This window comes from Muscardinus avellanarius (assembly GCF_963383645.1).
Source record: "Muscardinus avellanarius genome assembly, chromosome: 8".
Lineage (NCBI taxonomy): Eukaryota > Metazoa > Chordata > Mammalia > Rodentia > Gliridae > Muscardinus > Muscardinus avellanarius.
The window spans coordinates 16,241,369-16,259,286 of NC_137794.1; the positions used below are offsets into that span (position 1 = coordinate 16,241,369).

A 17,918-nucleotide genomic window follows, 5' to 3' on the forward strand; every position below is an offset into this window, starting at 1 on the left:
CTGATTCAACAATAAAAGGACTAAAAAATAGGGCTGAGGGTTTAGCTCAGAGGTGCAATGCTGCTGGGTTCCATCCCCAGTACTGGAAAAAGAGAAGATAAGATAAAAGATACATTTTTTAAGAGATTCTCCCAAATTTACTTGACATCTAGTTTAAATACTGTCTGGAGGAACCAATATATTTTCCATTGTAGTTTGCTGAAAAGAGTTTCAGAACAGTAAAATGAGATGGTTAATCAAAGAAGGGCAATTCGAAATAAGCTTATATTGAATCATATGTAGCTGCAAAATTAGCTGCTGAAAAAGTAAGAACTAATTGCTAGAACAGAAATTGAAGACACAGTTCAGGAATACATAATTTTGCAAAAATAATCAGTTTTAAAATATGATATTCTTGGTAATATTTTTCTGGTTGCATTTTTTAAATTTCAGTATTAAATAGAATCTGAATATAGGTCAGAAACACCTTCAAGAATTTAACCAAATTCTCTTCTCCTCCTTTCCCACCACCTTCCTTTCTCATTTTGTCTTCATGGACAAGTATTACTTGTCTGTATGGTAGTGGTCTTTGATATTTATGACCTTTCTTTCTTTTTTTTCCTCTGTGGTACTGGGGATTGAACCTAAGGGCCTTCTATTTTAGAACTGCACCACTGGGTTCATTCATATTTTTATTGTTTATTTATTTATTAAATTTTAAACAGGGTCATACTAACTTACTTTGTGTGCTGGCCTTGAACCTGCAATCTTCCCATCTCATCTCTCAAGTACTGGGATTCCAGGCATGCTCCACTATGCCTGGCTGCAACTGCTCTTTATACTACAAATATCATATTCTGTTTGATTATTGTGGTATGCATCATCTTTATTTAACCATTAGTATTCCAGTCTGGTCTCTCATTACCAATATCAACTATATTCTGTGTGTGTATGTGATGTTGGAGACTGAACTTGGGGACATTCTCCCTCTGAGCTGTACCCCCAGCCATTTCCTTCCTTCCTTCCTTCCTTCCCCTTCCCTCCCTCCCTCCCTCCCTCCTTTCCTTCCTTCCTTCCTTCCTTCTTTCTTTCTTTCTTTCTTTCTTTCTTTCTTTCTTTCTTTCTTTCTTTCTTTCTTTCTTTCTGTGTTACTGGGGGTGGAAGTCAGGGGCTTTCTACCTCCAGGCTATTCTTCCAGACCTATTTTATATTTTATTTAGAAACAGGGTCTCCTGCCGAGCATGGTGGGGCACGCTTGTAATCCCCGTGCTTGGGAGGCAGAGACAGGAGGATCAAGCAGGTTCGAAGCCAGCCGCACGGGCTGGCTTAGGAGACCCTGTTTCCAAATAAAAATGCAAAAATAGGTCTGGGAGTGTAGCCCGGAGGTAGAAGGGCTTCCAGGAACCCCAGTACCACCAAAAAAAAAAAAAAAAAAAAAAGAAGAAGAAAGAAAGAAACAGGGTCTCACTAAGTTGCTGAGAGCCTCACTAAGTAGCTGAGGCTGGCTTCAAACCTGTGTGATCCTCCTGTTTCAGCCTCTCAAGTGTGGGGATTACGAGCGTGCGCCACCATGCCTGGCGCCATATTTTATTTTTTACTTGGTAAAAGGGATTTGTTAAGTTGCTGAGGCTAGCTTCAAATCTGCAATGATCCTCCTGTCTTAGCCTCCTAAGTACAGGATTACAGAAATGCACCATCTCATGTGGCCAAAAAAATTTTATAATCTTTAACTTTTTTATATTTAAAATTTTTTTCTCATTTTATTTATTTTATTTTATTTGAAAACAGTTTTCTGGTTCTTAAATTCTACAAGGACAATTGCTGATGTCACATATATTGCTAAATTCATGGTTGGAATATTATTTGATGTTCAGGAATAATTGTTGCATTAATTAGAACCATTTATTTGACCTATTTCAAATTATTTACTAGGTTAAAAATACACACTTTAGCAGATTCTGATTATTGAGACACTTTCCTTCACTAATTATGAATCTTTATGTGCTTCCAGCTATAAATCCATTTATGATTAGCATTGCATATGTTCATTATGTTTCTACACAAGTTGAAAATTAACAGTAAATGTTTTCAATATAATGTGAAATTTATAGTTAATCCTCTAAATTTTTTCTTATACTTGAATTTGATAAAGTTAAGAGATGAGACTTGGTCTTGGAGATCAAAACTGTATTTTTAGCAGCTCCAGATCTTGACAACACAGATCACTGTTTTGGGAGGCTGATAAGCCCATATGTTAAAGACTATTTATAGAATTTCAAAAGTGTTTCATTTGATTATAATATCAGCTAATGGGGAAGAAGTAACTCATCAAGATGAAATCAAAGTTCTGATAGAAATGGGAAAATTATTCTGGGCATCTAAGTGAAATTAAAAAAAAAAAAAACTTCTTGGAAAGAGTGTTGTTGGAGACTTCAGAACTATACTAACTAGTGAGACCAGAGATAACCATTCATAAATTTCTTAAGATGCAAAGACAATCATCATATTTTAACCCTATGTTCATAAACACCCCAATGCTTTGCAGTGGACATTTGATATTTGCACTGAGTAGAAGTACTACTACTACTACTACTACTACTACTACTACTAATAATAATAATAATAATAATAATAATAATGAATAAATACTTAGATTAGGGTTTGTGGAAAAATTACACTCCAATGGTTATTCACTACTTCTTATACGTGTTAGATCAATTAATTAGCAATGCCAGGGTGGTTTTAGATTTCAGAAATAACATAATACTTACTGTTATTTGATCTGTTATCAGAACTAATAACAATTTTAGCAATTTTCTAAGTCAAAGGTCTGAGTTACCTATTACAACTTATCAGGTAAGAAAATGTTCAAAATTAAGTGATTATAAATTTCTCTAACTGGAACCAGAATATGATCCTAGTACTACAGTGACACAGGAAACATTTCCGAGTTAGCAATACATAGGTTTATGTGGCTTTGCATTTACTTCCTTTAGCTCCCACACTATTCAAATGTGGTTAATTACAAGAAAGAAGAGGGAATTAATTGGTTTTCAAGATAGCAATATGAAGAAACTCTTGACAAGACTATAACAACCACTACATTGAAGGAATGATATCCAGGTTATAGACCATGCTTCCCTCATTGCACTTAACTCTATTTATTTAATTTTATTATGTAACTGCTCTTTCTCTTGCCTGTAAATATTCCTGCTATAAATGCTGCTGAATTTCTCCCATAAGTCCTCGAAAAATATACCTGCTATCTCCACCTTTTAGGTCTTCACATTTAGCATTATTACTTTTGCTGGATGGTGGGATTTTGTTTAATACATTGTTTTTCCTATATATTCATCTACCACTGCTACTGACAAAATTTTCATTTTTTTACCAAATCAAGGCATAAATTTCAGTGATACATTTCTTGTCATCATCCCAAACTATAAAAGTATAAACAATTTTTTTCAGCACATGACTGAAGATATCAGATTTTCTTGTCTATTTCCTATATGTATGTATATATAAATCTCTCTCTCTCTCTCTCTCTCTCTCTCTATATATATATATATATATATATATATATATATATATATATTCAATTTCCTATGTTATTGCTATTATTCAATGTCGTTTTTCAGTTTCAGAACTAGGGTCACTGTCTTTAAAGAATGCCCTGCATTTGCTTTTACCTTAAAGTGAAATACTTTAATTTCCACATAAAGTGCATGGTGGATTTATAATATTTCAAACTTGAAATAATACTCCCTAATTGCACTATTTCAAGAATCATGGCTAAAACAAGACATAGATGCAATCTAATAAAGGAAAGAAATAACTACCTGGAATGATTCATGTTTATTTTGTTTTGAATTGACTTAGTGGTCTTATGAATAGGACTAGTAAAGGACACACACACACACACACACACACACACACACACACATACTTTTCATAGGCATAAATAGTCTCTCTTTTCCTTAAATTTCATGAACATTTCACAGTAATTGCTACACACTTAGGTCAAGCATAACAAATAACTTTCAAGTTATGTCACCTTTGATAATATTAAAGTGCTGTTCAGCATGCTCTCTTAAGAATATTCTTTGGTCATGAAACTGAATTTTATAAAAAGAAGGATTATAATCTGTTAATTATATCAGCAACATAGTTATTGGTGAATATAACAAAATAATTTGTTATCTGAGACCTAATTATAATTTCCTGTTTGTATGGAAAGTACTCCAACTTTTCTATGAAAAGGTAGATAAGCTTTCATTCAATGAGCAAAATTATGCTGAATACTTCATAATTTATACTCATGAAACAATATATTATGTTTCAATCATGAGTTAATAATAAACTTTAGTCAAACTTACTAATGTAAATTGAAGATGAGAGTCAACCAATTTAGGAAAATAGAATAAAAATTAGAAGTAACCTGTTGATGAGGGTTAGTAAAAGGGAATTTGTATTCAGTGTATTAAGAGTAGCCTCTGATATAAATGTCATCCCCTAGAATTGTACAAGACCTGAACTACACTGTCATACCTGGCAGTCAAAGTACCTGAGCAAGAGAAGAAAAGAATGGCATCAACTCTAATAATGGCAGTATTCCATTGCCTCTTCATAGTATATAAAGGGAAGGAAAGGGTACTAACATTATTGAAGCACATATTAACTTAGAATTTTATAACCATTTTGTCATTATTTACCAAGTGATTCATGATTTCTAATCTATATTTTAAGACAAATTAATAAATGTAAGGAAAATTTTAATATAGAATGTTTCTAACATATTAGAGATTTAAAATTAGCAATGTTCACTTTAATGTTGATCCTACTTTTTTTGATGAGACTATAGTGTCTGAAGGGAGACCAGGAGGCTGGAGTTTTCCATAGGGCAATAATGATTCCTTTGTTTTCACCAATTCATTTAAGTGCTGAAACTGAGTTAGTTTCAAATATCCTAAATCATTCAGATATTTCATAAGGAGATATAGGTTCTAAAATTGGTAGTTTTGGGTGATAACAATTGCTAGATATAGGGCAAGTTGTATAAATGCTATATTACAGTAGAGGTACAAAGCACTATGAAAACACAATCTATTGCATAGAGGAACAAAATGTCACTAGAATTTCAGAATCCTGCCACATTTTCTTTGTGTTTCATTCTAGAATACCTTTTACTGGTTATAAATCTTCACTTTCAATGTTTGTAAATGTTCATGTCCAGCTATGTTAGAATTTGTGTGAATTTTTATATCAAAAGTCAGAAGAAACCTGGGTAGTAACCAAGTGATTTCAAATAATGGAAAAAAAGAGAAATTCATGCTTGCTCTTCATGATTCTAGTGATGTAAGGTTCATTGAAGGAATTACTACCATCAACTACATGTTCATATGTAGAAATACCCATGTCAATCTCAGTCCTCTTTATGGAGAAGGGGCAGATGGGGAGGCACCAAGTGCTGTGTGCATGCATGTCACTCTCAACATGATTTGCATTATGATGTGAAACTATAATGCACCAATAAAACATAAAAAAGTAAAATAAACTAGATAAATATTGTCCTTTAATTTGTGATAAAGCAAAGAGAAAAATTTTGGGGAAAACAACAATCAGGTGAAAGGACTTTCACTGATGGTAAAGTTTTTATAAACACAACCCTGAGAAAGATATTAATAGCCCTCAGGTCATGTATATTCTACCAGAGAAACCACCAATAAGGAAATAAATAAAGTATACCCAGTATTATCTAAAGATCATAAGTCCTATAAAGAAAATAAGTGAAGAGGGTTCAGGCAAGATGGGATAATAAATTGTAAGGTTAAATAGGGTGGTCAGTGATGTTATGAACACAATATAACAGGATCATATGATGGAAAGCAATGGAGTCAGCTGCTTTGGATTGTGTGGATGAGGAAGAATTTTCTACAAAATGAACATCTGAGCTGACATTAGAATGACAAAGAGATAGCTGTTTTAATAGGGTAGGGAAAATTGTCAAAGGCCTTTAGTAAGCACAAGCCTGGCAAGTTGGATAAACAAAACAAAACTAAACAAAACAAAACAAAAAACCCAGCATTTCTGGGGCTCAATGAAGGCTCAATTGGAGGTACATGGATGATATCACAGAGAAAAGCAGGGATGGACCACATTGGCCAAAGTTAGGATTTTCATTCTTCACTGGGGTCTGTACTTATGGCACATCTTGATTTGAGGACAGCACCCCCCTGCTCTGACACAGATGTTCATTTTACTTCATTGCAGCATCTCCTGCTACCTTTGGGTTGGCCATCCTGTGGAGCAGACTGTGGAATACCCAAGAGTGATGTTCAAGGATGGGGATGCAGCGCTGACCAGGAGAGACACCACCAGCTCTGTCCCATGCACGTATACTCAGTGGAGAAGATACAGATGGAATGATTACAAGACTCAGGATGCCTAAGAGGTGAGGAAGTGAGATTTATGACTGACATGTATAATAAAGGAGGGCTAACCTAGCCTACAGCCAAGGCCCAACATACCTGGAACAATGAGATGCTATTTTATCTAACATATTGCACCTCAAAAAGTCATTCCTAGATCTTTCTGTCTTCTGTAACAATAAAATAGATTTAAAAATCCATTTATATAGTGCTTTGTATGGTTCTAAGTCTTTTCACATGCAATATCCTATTTAATATTCACAATAACTAGGATTTAGGTCAGCCAATTATAATTATCTCCATTTTAAAGATGAATAAGCTGAAGCTCTGAGAATTTAAATGACTTGTCTAAAGTCATGAAATGAGTTAGTAATACAAGTAGTCTTAGCCTTATTCTGCACAATGCTCATAACCAAAGGTCTGGTCTGAAGTAAGTATTGTGAAATTCCTTTTTCAATATATAGCACTAGGTACTTATTTGAAGGCAAAAGAAAGAACATTCTCATTCTTAAGAAATATAAGCTCCATTTAGGGAAGTTTGCAGATGAGCTCTAGATGATAACTTGTTCTGAAATTCTGTGTGCATGAGGTGAAGGAATTCTCAGGTTGATATGGGACTATTCTTTAACATTTTATCTTGGCCAAAATTACTTTTTGAACTGGTCATATAAGTAGCTAAATCTTGTTTTTTTTACATTATGGAAATTTTAGGATTTTCTTCTGTTCCTATCCTCAAAATTACTACCAATCAATGAATCTTACCCACCCTTTCCTCTGAGTTTATTGCTTAGTTTAAAAATCTACCATTTATTTATTTCATAGATGAATCCCAGTCACTCATTCACTCTCTCTGCTGAAGACTTCTGCCCATAAAACTTTACTCAGCATTCTCTTCTTGTAATCTTATTCCCAGCTCTGAGCCTGATGCCAAGATTTCTGTTAGAAGCATCTCCTCCCAGAATGCTAAATTGTCAGCTTGTAGGAAACTTCATTTACTTACACTTCCTCTGTTTCTTAGACAATCAGTGGAGAATTCTAGTCAATTTGCAACTATAAGTTTGCTGCCTTACTCAATGAACATTCTCTGTTGTTCTCATGTACTGCAGTGAGTGTAGTTTTCTAATTTTTGCTTGAAGTCAACAAATGTATCTTTCTTTAAAAAAAAAAATACATGAAAAACACTTACAGGAACCAGGAATTTTTTAATCTCTTCCAAGGCGTGACTCATACGTGAATAAGCTTCCCCAGGTGGAGCGAACACTTCAATTAATACGTGAAGCTCATCACTCAAGTGTGCATACTTAGCCTCCCCACTCTTCCTCAGCTCTTCCTCCTGTGAAAGAAGTTATATTTAGAAATACAGATCTACTCATTTGGCATTGATTTAACACTTACTGAGAACAGGACAAAAGTGCATAATCTAAGCAAATTTCCTATAAGTAGAAAGAAACCCTTTGAGCAATAAAAATCTGCTACAAGTCATTTAAGGATTTAAAATCATTTCTGAGTGTTTGAATGATTTTTAAAGCCCTGGCATAATTATCGTCTACAACAGATTTTAATCAGCTAAATTAAAATGCTAAATTTCTGAAAATAAGTCAAAGAAATGCCATTAACTCTTTCATGTAAACTGCTATAGTTTGGAAAGAAAAGATTGTTATCCTTTTTTGTCTAATGTGTATTATTTTGCTGATAATAACCAGAAGTCCCTTGCTTCTTTTTTGACAATTCCTAGGTTACTTTTACAAGAGGGCAAAAGGTAAGGCAGGTAAGCAAAGCTGAGGCTTATGTCCCCATGTTAGTTGATCACCGACCTTCACACTCACATATTTTCTATCCTTTGCTACCTTATTTGGTCAATAGGGGTATGCTAATGAATAGCAGTTAAATATTCTGTTGGCATAGAGTCTGGAAGAGCTATGTAGCTTCTAATTAACTAACAATGCAATTCTATTGGATGGGAATTTTTCATAGTTCTGTGCCCAGGCCATTATTGAAACCTGATAAATTCAATACAAGTACAGAGCAAATTAGCATGCTGATACATATATTTTTGTGCTAAGTATTTTACATATATCATTTCTAATCACAATACTTTTGTACTTCTTCACATAGTATAGATTAGGAAGATGAGATTAGAAGACTTCAGCAAATATGGGATTCAAAAAACACAGTTCCTACTGAAGCCAATTTTCATTTTTTAAAATTTCAATGAAGCAAAATTTGGTTTAAATGTCAATATAGAGTATATTTTATCTTTTTTATTCCCAGTAGTTAGTGAAGTGACCACTGATTCTTTTACTAAATTTCAAAAGTTAAAAATAAACAAGGATAAAACAAAAAAGTAATTCTTAGTTTTATATGGAGAGTTAATGGAAAATGGACAGGAATAGATCTAAACTGGATAAGTGAAAGCAAGTTTGCTATTGGATTCATGTGTCAGCTGTACAACCGTGGCTAAACTGTTTATCTGGTCAGAAATGTATAATGTTTTGGCCGGGCGTGGTGGCGCACGCTTGTAATCCCTGCGCTTGGGAGGCAGAGACAGGAGGATCGTGCAGGTTCAAAGCCAGCCACGCGCGCTGGCTTAGGAGACGCTGTTTTCAAATTTTAAAAAATGTAAAAAAATGTAAAAATAGGTCTGGGAGTGTAACCCTGAGGTAGAAAGGCTTCCAGCAACCCCAGTACCACCAAAAAAAAAAAAAAAAAAAAAAGAAAAAAGAAAGAAATGTATAGTGTTTTAAAATACAACGAAGAGGCTAAAAGAGACAGCGGCTTTCTATAGTAGTAGTAGTAGTAGTAGTAGTAGTAGTAGTAGTAGTAGTGTGTGTCCTTCAACTCCCCAGATCTAACAGCAGGAGTATCTACTCTCCCCTTCCCTAAGAATTCTATCTCAAACTAGGAGTTTTCTATCACTGATTCACTTTATTTTTATTTTTTTATTTTATTGATACAATATAATTATACATTGTAGTGAGATTTAAAATGATAAATTCATAAGCTCACACAACATCTCTCTCAGTGCCATTCCCTCCTAACCCCATCGCACTACCCAGCTCCCAACTCCACTCTCCCTGTACACTCTCATAAATAAGGCGTTAGTGATCCCTTCACGTATGGACATCACGTTATTTGGTCTGTTTCCTTCCTCCAGCCTCTTTTTCTGCCTTCCCTTCTTCCTCCAAACCCTTTTCTCTATTCTACTGGTTCTTTTTCTTTCCTATTTTATCTCTAGCTTTTACACATGACAGAAAACATGTGACCCTTGACTTTTGGAACAAACTAAGAATTTTTATTTAAAGGGTTTTCTTAGTGCCCAATTCTCAGTCTGGGGAGGAGAAGCAGGCTGGAACCAATGAATGCGCCCATGACATGTAGTATTTATTTTTTCTTAGGTTCTGCTGGGATGTACACTGCTTGTTGACTCTGAGGTCAGCCTGAATTGGGCATAAAGGCTGGATTAGTTCAGAGACTTTTCAATACTGCTTCTTTCCCATTACTTCCCAAGCTGGTTTCCAATGTTTATTGCCTGTTTGCTAGACCAATTTTATAAGACCTCCGTACTGTATAGTATGGCATTCAAATAAGAATTGTTAAGAACTGGAGTCTTCAAAGATATCTCTGCTGTTGAGCCAATAGGTTGATGTTCACAAATAAATGTGATGTGCTTTATAAATGTGCTATGCTTTCTGCCATACATTTGCCTTTCTTTTTCTTCATCCGTCATAGTTTTTTCCAAATAGGGGGAACATTAACTAAAAGAAAGTCACTGACCTAACAGTTAATAGGTCTTTTCTTAAACAAACAAAGAAAAACAAACTCACTTAAAACCATCATGTTTCAAGCCAGGCATAATGACACAGGCCTGTAATCCCTATGACTGGGAGGATGAGAGACAGGAGGATCACAAATTGAAGGCCAGTGCATGGTAACAAAGCGAGACCCTGTTTCAAAACAAAAAGAGCTGGAGGTATAGATCAGAGACAGAACACCTGGAGTTCAATTCCCAGTGCCAAAAAAAAAAATCATATTTCACATCTTATTAAAGGAAAGGCACACAATATTTTATATTAATGTATCTTATTTGGAAAACTATGCTTCAGGCTGAGAAATTTTGAAAAAATGAAATATCACTGTGGTGGAGACTGTAAAGGAGGGGGATGGGTGACTACAGCAAAGTGGATGGTCAGCATGGAATGCTTTCATCCTAACGCTTAGAAATATGGGAGTTGTTATGTAAAAGGGTTTCTCTATTTTAACTTCCTTAAACATTTTTATACCTATTGCTTTGTTGTTTTTGTTTGTTTCTGTCTGGGATTTTAGGGATTGAACCCAAGGACATTCTATCTATAAATTACACCACCAGACTTATTTTATTTTTTATTTAGAAACAGGATCCTACTAAGTTGCTGAGAGCCTCCCTAAGTTGCTGAGGCTGGCTTCATACCTATAATCCTCATACCTCAGCCTCCCAAATACTGAGATTATAGTCTTAACATACATTATTTTAATGTATCTCCAAGTGATAAATTTGCTCTTTGGGATTATTTAATGAGTTTCAATAAATAAAAATAACTACTATAGCTGATCTACAGTCTAATCTCAATGCTTCAATACATTAGAAATTTATATCTTGCAAGGTGAAGTGTCCCAAACAGGTGTTCATGATATCTGGACACTTCTCTCCACACAGAAATATAAGCATCTGAGCTCTGGTTTACTTTGATTCTTCCATCGTTACTGTTTTGCTTTCAAGGTCATTAACAGAATAAAGGATATGGTGGATAACCTGTAGAAGGTTATGAGACAAGCCTAAAAATAGTGTATAACAGTACTACCTGTTTCCCCCTGGTCAATAGAAGGTTGGATATGGTCTCAGTTTTGAAGTCAGAAGGAATAAGACATGGGTTGGTACATACCAAGCCAATTTTCTCACAAATGTACACCGTGTTCTGTAACATAGCAATGTTCTAGAATGGCACAGTCCAATGAAAATATCATGTAAACCATCCATATAATTGAAAGCATTTCATAGCTACATTAGAAACACAAAGAGCCTGCAATAGTGATGCATGACTGTAACCCCAGTTTTGGGGAGCCTAAGACAGGAGGACTGCAGCTTTGAAGTCATCTCAGCAAATTAGTGAGTCCCTGTAGTGATTTGGCCCATTTTGCAAAACAAAAAATAAAAAATTGTTCTGGGTGTGCCTCAGAGGTAGAATGCCCTAGAGTCTACTGCTAGCACAATAAGAAAAACAACATAACAACAGTAATAATAATAATAAATACAACAAAGAAATGTGTAAGTTAATTTAGTGAGAGGTGTTTTTTTTTTACATCTTGGGTGACTTTTATTTTATTTTTTATTTTTTTGAAGTTATAATTCCCATCCAAAATATAGGATATGCAATTAATATAAAAATATCAGTATGAACTTTAACTTCTTTTTTCTTTCAAGCTATATTTAAGTCCAGTGTGTATTTTTTTCTCATAAAAACTCTCAGTTTGAACTAACCACATTTTAAGTGCTTAACAGTCACATATAAATAGCACATTCCTATATTTTTCAGAGGAAAAAGGTGAAATATGACAAAATTATTGGCTTCAAATGCTTACAATAAATTTGAGTGAGATAGCCAACATACATGAATCAGGTAAAAAAAATTAAGTAGACATTTTATTTGTGTCAAGAGAAAGGCTAGGAGCCGGGCGTGGTGGTGCATGCTTGTAATCCCTGCACTTCGGAGGTCGAGACAGGAGGATCATGCAGGTTCAAAGCCTACTGGCTTAAGAGACCCTATTTCCAGAAAAAAAAAAATAGTATAAAATAGGTCTGGGAGTTGTAGCCTGGAGGTAGAAGGGCTTCCAGGAACCCCAGTACCAGGAAGAGAGAGGGGGGAGGGAGGGGGGAGAGAGAGAGAGAGGGAGAGAGGAGAAGGTAGGTTAGGAAGACAAGGAATAAAGTGCTTTAAACAGAGATTCAGGAAAATTATTATTTAGAAATGTTTCCAGCATCTTATCCATCATATTTATAAGCAAATAAGGAAAGCAAGGTCCTTAGACACTAATCAACTTCTTATAGGTCACAGAAATAGTCAAGATTAGAGCCGGGATTCAGTAGAAGAGATAACAACACTAATAAAAATTTTACAACTGAAAAGTTGACCCAACAGAACATACTACATGGTATTACTGGTTGTTCTTGAACAGAGGATTTTATATCATTTGATAATGTACTGTTTGAACTCACACAATGGGTAGCTATTTTTATATATATTCTTGTTGGTGTATTAAAATTATACACCTTAATGCGGTACTAGATGGGAGAGGCAGACATGCACATGTCACTCATTTAGCCATTCCCCAATTCCCACCTGATTCCTTCCTTCCTCCTTCCTTGAAATGTTTGGTTTAGTGATTGACTTTGATATGTTTATGAATGTACATCATGTGCATTACGGAATTTCTCTTTTTCCCTCTCCCATCCCCCTTAGTTAAGTCACCTTATTTGTTCATTTAAAGTTTCTCCTTCTTCATCTAGATTTCTTCCTATGACCTGTTTTCTCTCCGGCTTCTGCATATTAGGGAGAGCATCCAACATTTCACTTTTTGTGACTCGTTTTTACCTAGGCCTATGTGCTGAAGTGTTAGGCCTAGGCCCTCTTCAAGTAGTGGCAAGATGTCTAGTCTAATTTCCAGGTCTTTGATACATCTTGAATTGACTTTTCTGCAGGATGAGAAAGTGGCATTTATTTCCATTTTTCTGTATAAGGTTAACCAGTTTTACCAACATCATTTGTTGAAGAGGCTATCTTTCCAGTATATATCTTTAGACCCTTTGTCAAAAATCAATTGGTTGTAAGTGTGCTGATTGGTTTCTGAGTCATCTACTCTGCTCCATTGGTATGTGTGTCTGCTTTTGTGCCAACGCCATACTGATTTTATTTTTTTATATTTTTTTATTTTTTTGGTGGTACTGAGGGTGGAACCCAGGGGCTTTCTACTTCTGGGCTATATTCCTAGACCTATTTTATATTTTATTTGGAAACAGGGTCTCACTAAGTTGCTGAGAGCCTCGCTAAGTAGCTGAGGCTGGCTTCAAACCTACGCGATCCTCCTGTCTCAGTCTCCCAAGTGCTGGGATTACAAGCGTGCGCCACCACGCCCAGCCATACTGATTTTATTACTATGGCTTTGTAGTATAGTTTGATATCAGGTATTGTGATGCCTCCTGCATGGTTCTTGTTGCTGAGAACCACTTTGGTTATTCTGGGTTTTATATTGTTCCAAATAAATTTAAGGACTGATTTTTCTATGTCTGTTATAAATAACTTTGGTAATTTAATGGATATTGCATTGAATTTGTAGATTACTTTAGGAAGAATGGACATTTTGATGATATGTTTTCTGCCTGTCCAAGAGCATGGTAGATCTTTTCATCATTAAGGTCTTCTTTAATTTCTTTTTTCAGTGTTTTATAATTTTTCTTATAGATGTATTTTATTTCCTTGGTTAACTATACTCTTAAGTATTTTATTTTGGGGGTATATCATGAGTGGAAGCATTGTCTGAATTTCTTTTTCAGTAGATTTATGGTTGGTGTACAGGAAAGCCTCTTATTTTTTAAGATTGATTTTTTTATCCTGACACTTTGCTTATCAGTTTTATAAGACTTTTAGTTGATTTTATTGGATCTTTTACATATATCATCATATCATCTGAAATTGGGATAGTTTACTTCTTCTTTTCCTATTTGTACTCCTTTAATTTCCCTCTTTTGCCTTATTGCTCTGACTAGAATCTCAAGTACTATGCTGCACAGAAATGGTGAGAATGAACATCCTGTCTTGTTCTTGTTTGTAGTGGGAACTCTCATCATTTTTTTCCATTTAATAGATGTTGGCTATTGGCCTATTGTATATTGTCTTTATCATGTTGTGGATAACTCTTTATTAATGAAAATTTCCTGGGATTTAATGTTATCATCTGTGAGATTAAATAATTGTACTTTTAAGATTTTGTAGGCTTTGAGAAAATTGAAGAATATTTAATAAATTAAAAAATTCCATACAAATATATCAATAGTATTATTTCCCATATTCTCAAGCCAAGATATTATTTGGCTATTTCAATAGAGGTCAAAATAAATGTGGCTGAAACATGAAGCTGTTATTTTTATCTCAAGTGAAGGTCTAAGCAGCCCACAGGTGGCCCTTTTGTATAGCTTACCCATGTTTCTAGCTTCCTTCTCTGTTAACTCAAAGGGCCCCTGGATTGTTGTTCTCAACTGTATTGCTGAAGGAGGATACTCTTCCTTATGTTTGAATACTACTTACTACATGGAAAGAGGAAAGAACTGGAAGGCAAAAGCTTCTTTTTAAAGACATATCCCAGGTGCTTCATATATTATATCTGCTCAAAACTCCTTGGGAAAAGCACAGTTATATGCTGGATCTAGATACAATGGATCCTATGAATGTGGTCTCAGACTAAGTAAGCATGAATCTGTCTAAAATATAGGGGCTTTATGACAGGAAAAAGCAGAATGGGTTCTTGGTGACAATAAGCTGTCTTTTATATTGTCTTCCCTCAGCACTAATTAGACTGGTACATAGTAGAGTGCCTCAATTGAATTTTTAAAATTAATACTATATTCCCAAGTTGGCTTTATTAAATAAGTCTCCAAGTTTCATTTGAAGAAAGCCAGATATCACAGCCATTCTGAATAGTGTAAGTGTCTGGATACCAGACATAATAGTTTGGGTTTGGATTTAGAATGTGTCCTTAGTCTTCATGAAAACAAATAGCAATGTTGGAAGCCAGGCTTTCTTGCTAAGGAGAGGTATGAGTGGGAGTGGTTTTGGGGAGGATGTATGCTTCTCTCTTACCCCTGCTTTTTCTCTGCTTCTGGCCACTGTTATGTGAGAGTAGAGCCTTGGTGTCTGTCTCTGTCTCTGTCTCTCTCTCTGTCTCTCTCCCTCTTCTTCTTCCTCCTCCTCCTCCTCCTCCTCCTTCTTCTTCTTACTCTCTCTCTCTCTCTCTCTCTCTCTCTCTCTCTCTCTCTCTCTCTCTCTCTCCTTTCCCATCATCATACCTTGAGCTCTATAGACCAGGCCTGACATGGACTGAACCCCCAAATCTCCACAACTGTGAAAAAATAAAAAATAAATCCTCCTTCCTCTAAGTTGTTGTGGTCAGGCATTCTGGGCCCAGAAATGAGAATATTAACCAAAAAACCAGAAAAAACAATATCTACATATAATAATTCAACATGATCTCTTAAGGGATTTCTTAAATAAGAATCTCATTTTTTCTTTTTTGCTAGTCTAAGGATGGAACCCAGGGGCATGTGACCTCCGAGCTACACCCCCTGCCCTATTTTTTATTCTTTATTTTGAAACAGGGTCTCACTGAGTTGCAGAGGGCCTCATACTGTAAGATGCTTTTTAGGTGACAGTTATGGAAAGTACTTCACACGAATGATCTAGTTTTACTTTCACAATTACACTCATGGAAGATAAAATTATTTCCTGCAAAGAGAAGAAACTGGCATAGAGAACGTTGCACAGAACTACATAAACTGCAAATCACGGAGCTGTGTTATAGTCCATATAATCTCATCTCAAAGATAAACTTTTTAAAAAACTTTTATTGGTGCATTGAAATTGTACATCAGCGTGAAGTTCAAAGTTATACAAATATACCTGCACATATCACCAAAGGCCAAACTCTCAGTTGTTACTGGTATGCTGCTGGTATAGGTTATTAAGTATAAGAAAAGTATATATTCAAAATTCTCAATGATATTTTTGATTTCTGAAAGACCCTGGCCACTGGTGTCCCCATTATCTGTGGTATCCAGTCCCATGAAGCACCATGGGCTTGGGCTTGGGCTCCTCAGTCCATCCATTGGGTTTCTGGATTTGCAACTTCCAAATTAAAAATAAAACTCAAAACTTAAAATACTCTCTTTATAAGGGTCATAGACTTCATTTACCATCACAGGAAGGCACAGAGCAAGAAGGTTATATTGGCACACCATTATGAACAAAAAATTTCAAAAACAGGATTCTCTTTCCTCAAAAGCCTTCCCTGCCTCTTTACCACATTTTCCTTTTCTTTCATTTCTCCATCATTTTTGTGGTACTCTTTTGTTATAGTTGGTATTTTCTAGGGAATTACAATTTGTTTTCTCTATTAAACAGAATAATATGGTTACAGAGTACTAATCCCCAGGCCGATAAGAACAGCTCATTATGGAGTGCAACAAAATAAAGGGAAAATGAGTTCCTTGATTTTTCTATCTTTGGAAGATACAGTAGTGACTGCCTTTGAGACTTGGACTGACTCTTCATGATCACACCTCCTTCTATAAGCAGTGGATCCAACAAGTTTGAAATTCAAACACATATATATTCACCACACACACTCTTGCACACTGCTTTTATAGAGAGATTCTAGTGAAAGATGTTTCTATTTTGTTAAATTAAGAACAGTAGTAGTAGTCCCCTGATTTTTATTTTATTTTATTTTACTTCATTTTATTTTATTTTTTGGTACTGGGGGTTGAACCCAGAGGCATTCTAATTATTATTATTGTTATCATCATCATCATCATCATCATCATCACTCTTATTCTGTAGTTTTCGTTGCTGACAGTCTCCCTAAGTTGCCGAGGGTGTCCTCTATCCTGTGATTCTCTTGTCTTAGCTTCCAGACTACTGAGATTACAGGTGTGTGCTACCATGGCTGGTAGATAATTGAACACATAATAAATTGTCCTTGACTTGATGCAGTGGTGCTATTTCTAATGCCGGTGTTTTATTCTTCTACTACCATCACCATACAGAAGTCTTGAGTTGATATCTAGGCACTGTGTTTTTTTAACCTATGCATAAATCTAGGTAATGTATGATACATTTATGATACATGTAGTCTTTTTAAAATTCCTAATGACAGAATCTTACTACCACTCATTTAACTGACGTCACGAATCAAGCAAATACTTATTGCCCCAAATAATATTTAAGATAACACGCATAGCAGCCTTACTATTCAAGCTAGGAGATTGCTCTCTGGCCTACCCACCTACTTTCACTCCCTCCACTTAACTTGTATAAAGTAATTCTAAGTGGCATTTGAATTCAAACATGCACATATGAGCTGTATTTGCTATTTTTGCTTTGCTTTGTATTGTATTCTATTTTTATGCTTTCCCAAGATGAGGAGAGGGAACAGATTAATCACGGACTTTGGGGAGGAATATGAGGAGGTAAAAAGGAAGATGGAAGAAGGAAATAATTCAAACAATGCTATGTTCATATATGAAGGTATCACTACCAATCTCAGTGCGGTATATGGACGGGGAAGTAGGTGGAGAAAGGAGCGTGGTTAGCTTGCTGAAAGAAATGCACAAAGTGCTGTGCATGGTTTATATCACTTTGAACCTCATTATGATGTACAATTACAATGCACTCATAATATAATACATTTTTTTCAGAAACCTCCAGG

The 17,918-nt window shown here is 35.3% G+C and overlaps 1 protein-coding gene across 1 annotated transcript in view; it reads right to left on the reverse strand.

The window, feature by feature from the left end:
• KHDRBS2 (KH RNA binding domain containing, signal transduction associated 2) overlaps positions 1-17,918 on the reverse strand; it is a gene marked incomplete at both ends in the record, with an annotated part of 583,702 nt that overhangs the window by 262,699 nt on the left and 303,085 nt on the right. Inside the window, one exon of the mRNA XM_080700366.1 lies at positions 7,594-7,740. Within this exon, the coding sequence (XP_080556492.1) occupies positions 7,594-7,740 (147 nt within the window). The remainder of the gene's footprint in view (positions 1-7,593; positions 7,741-17,918) is intronic.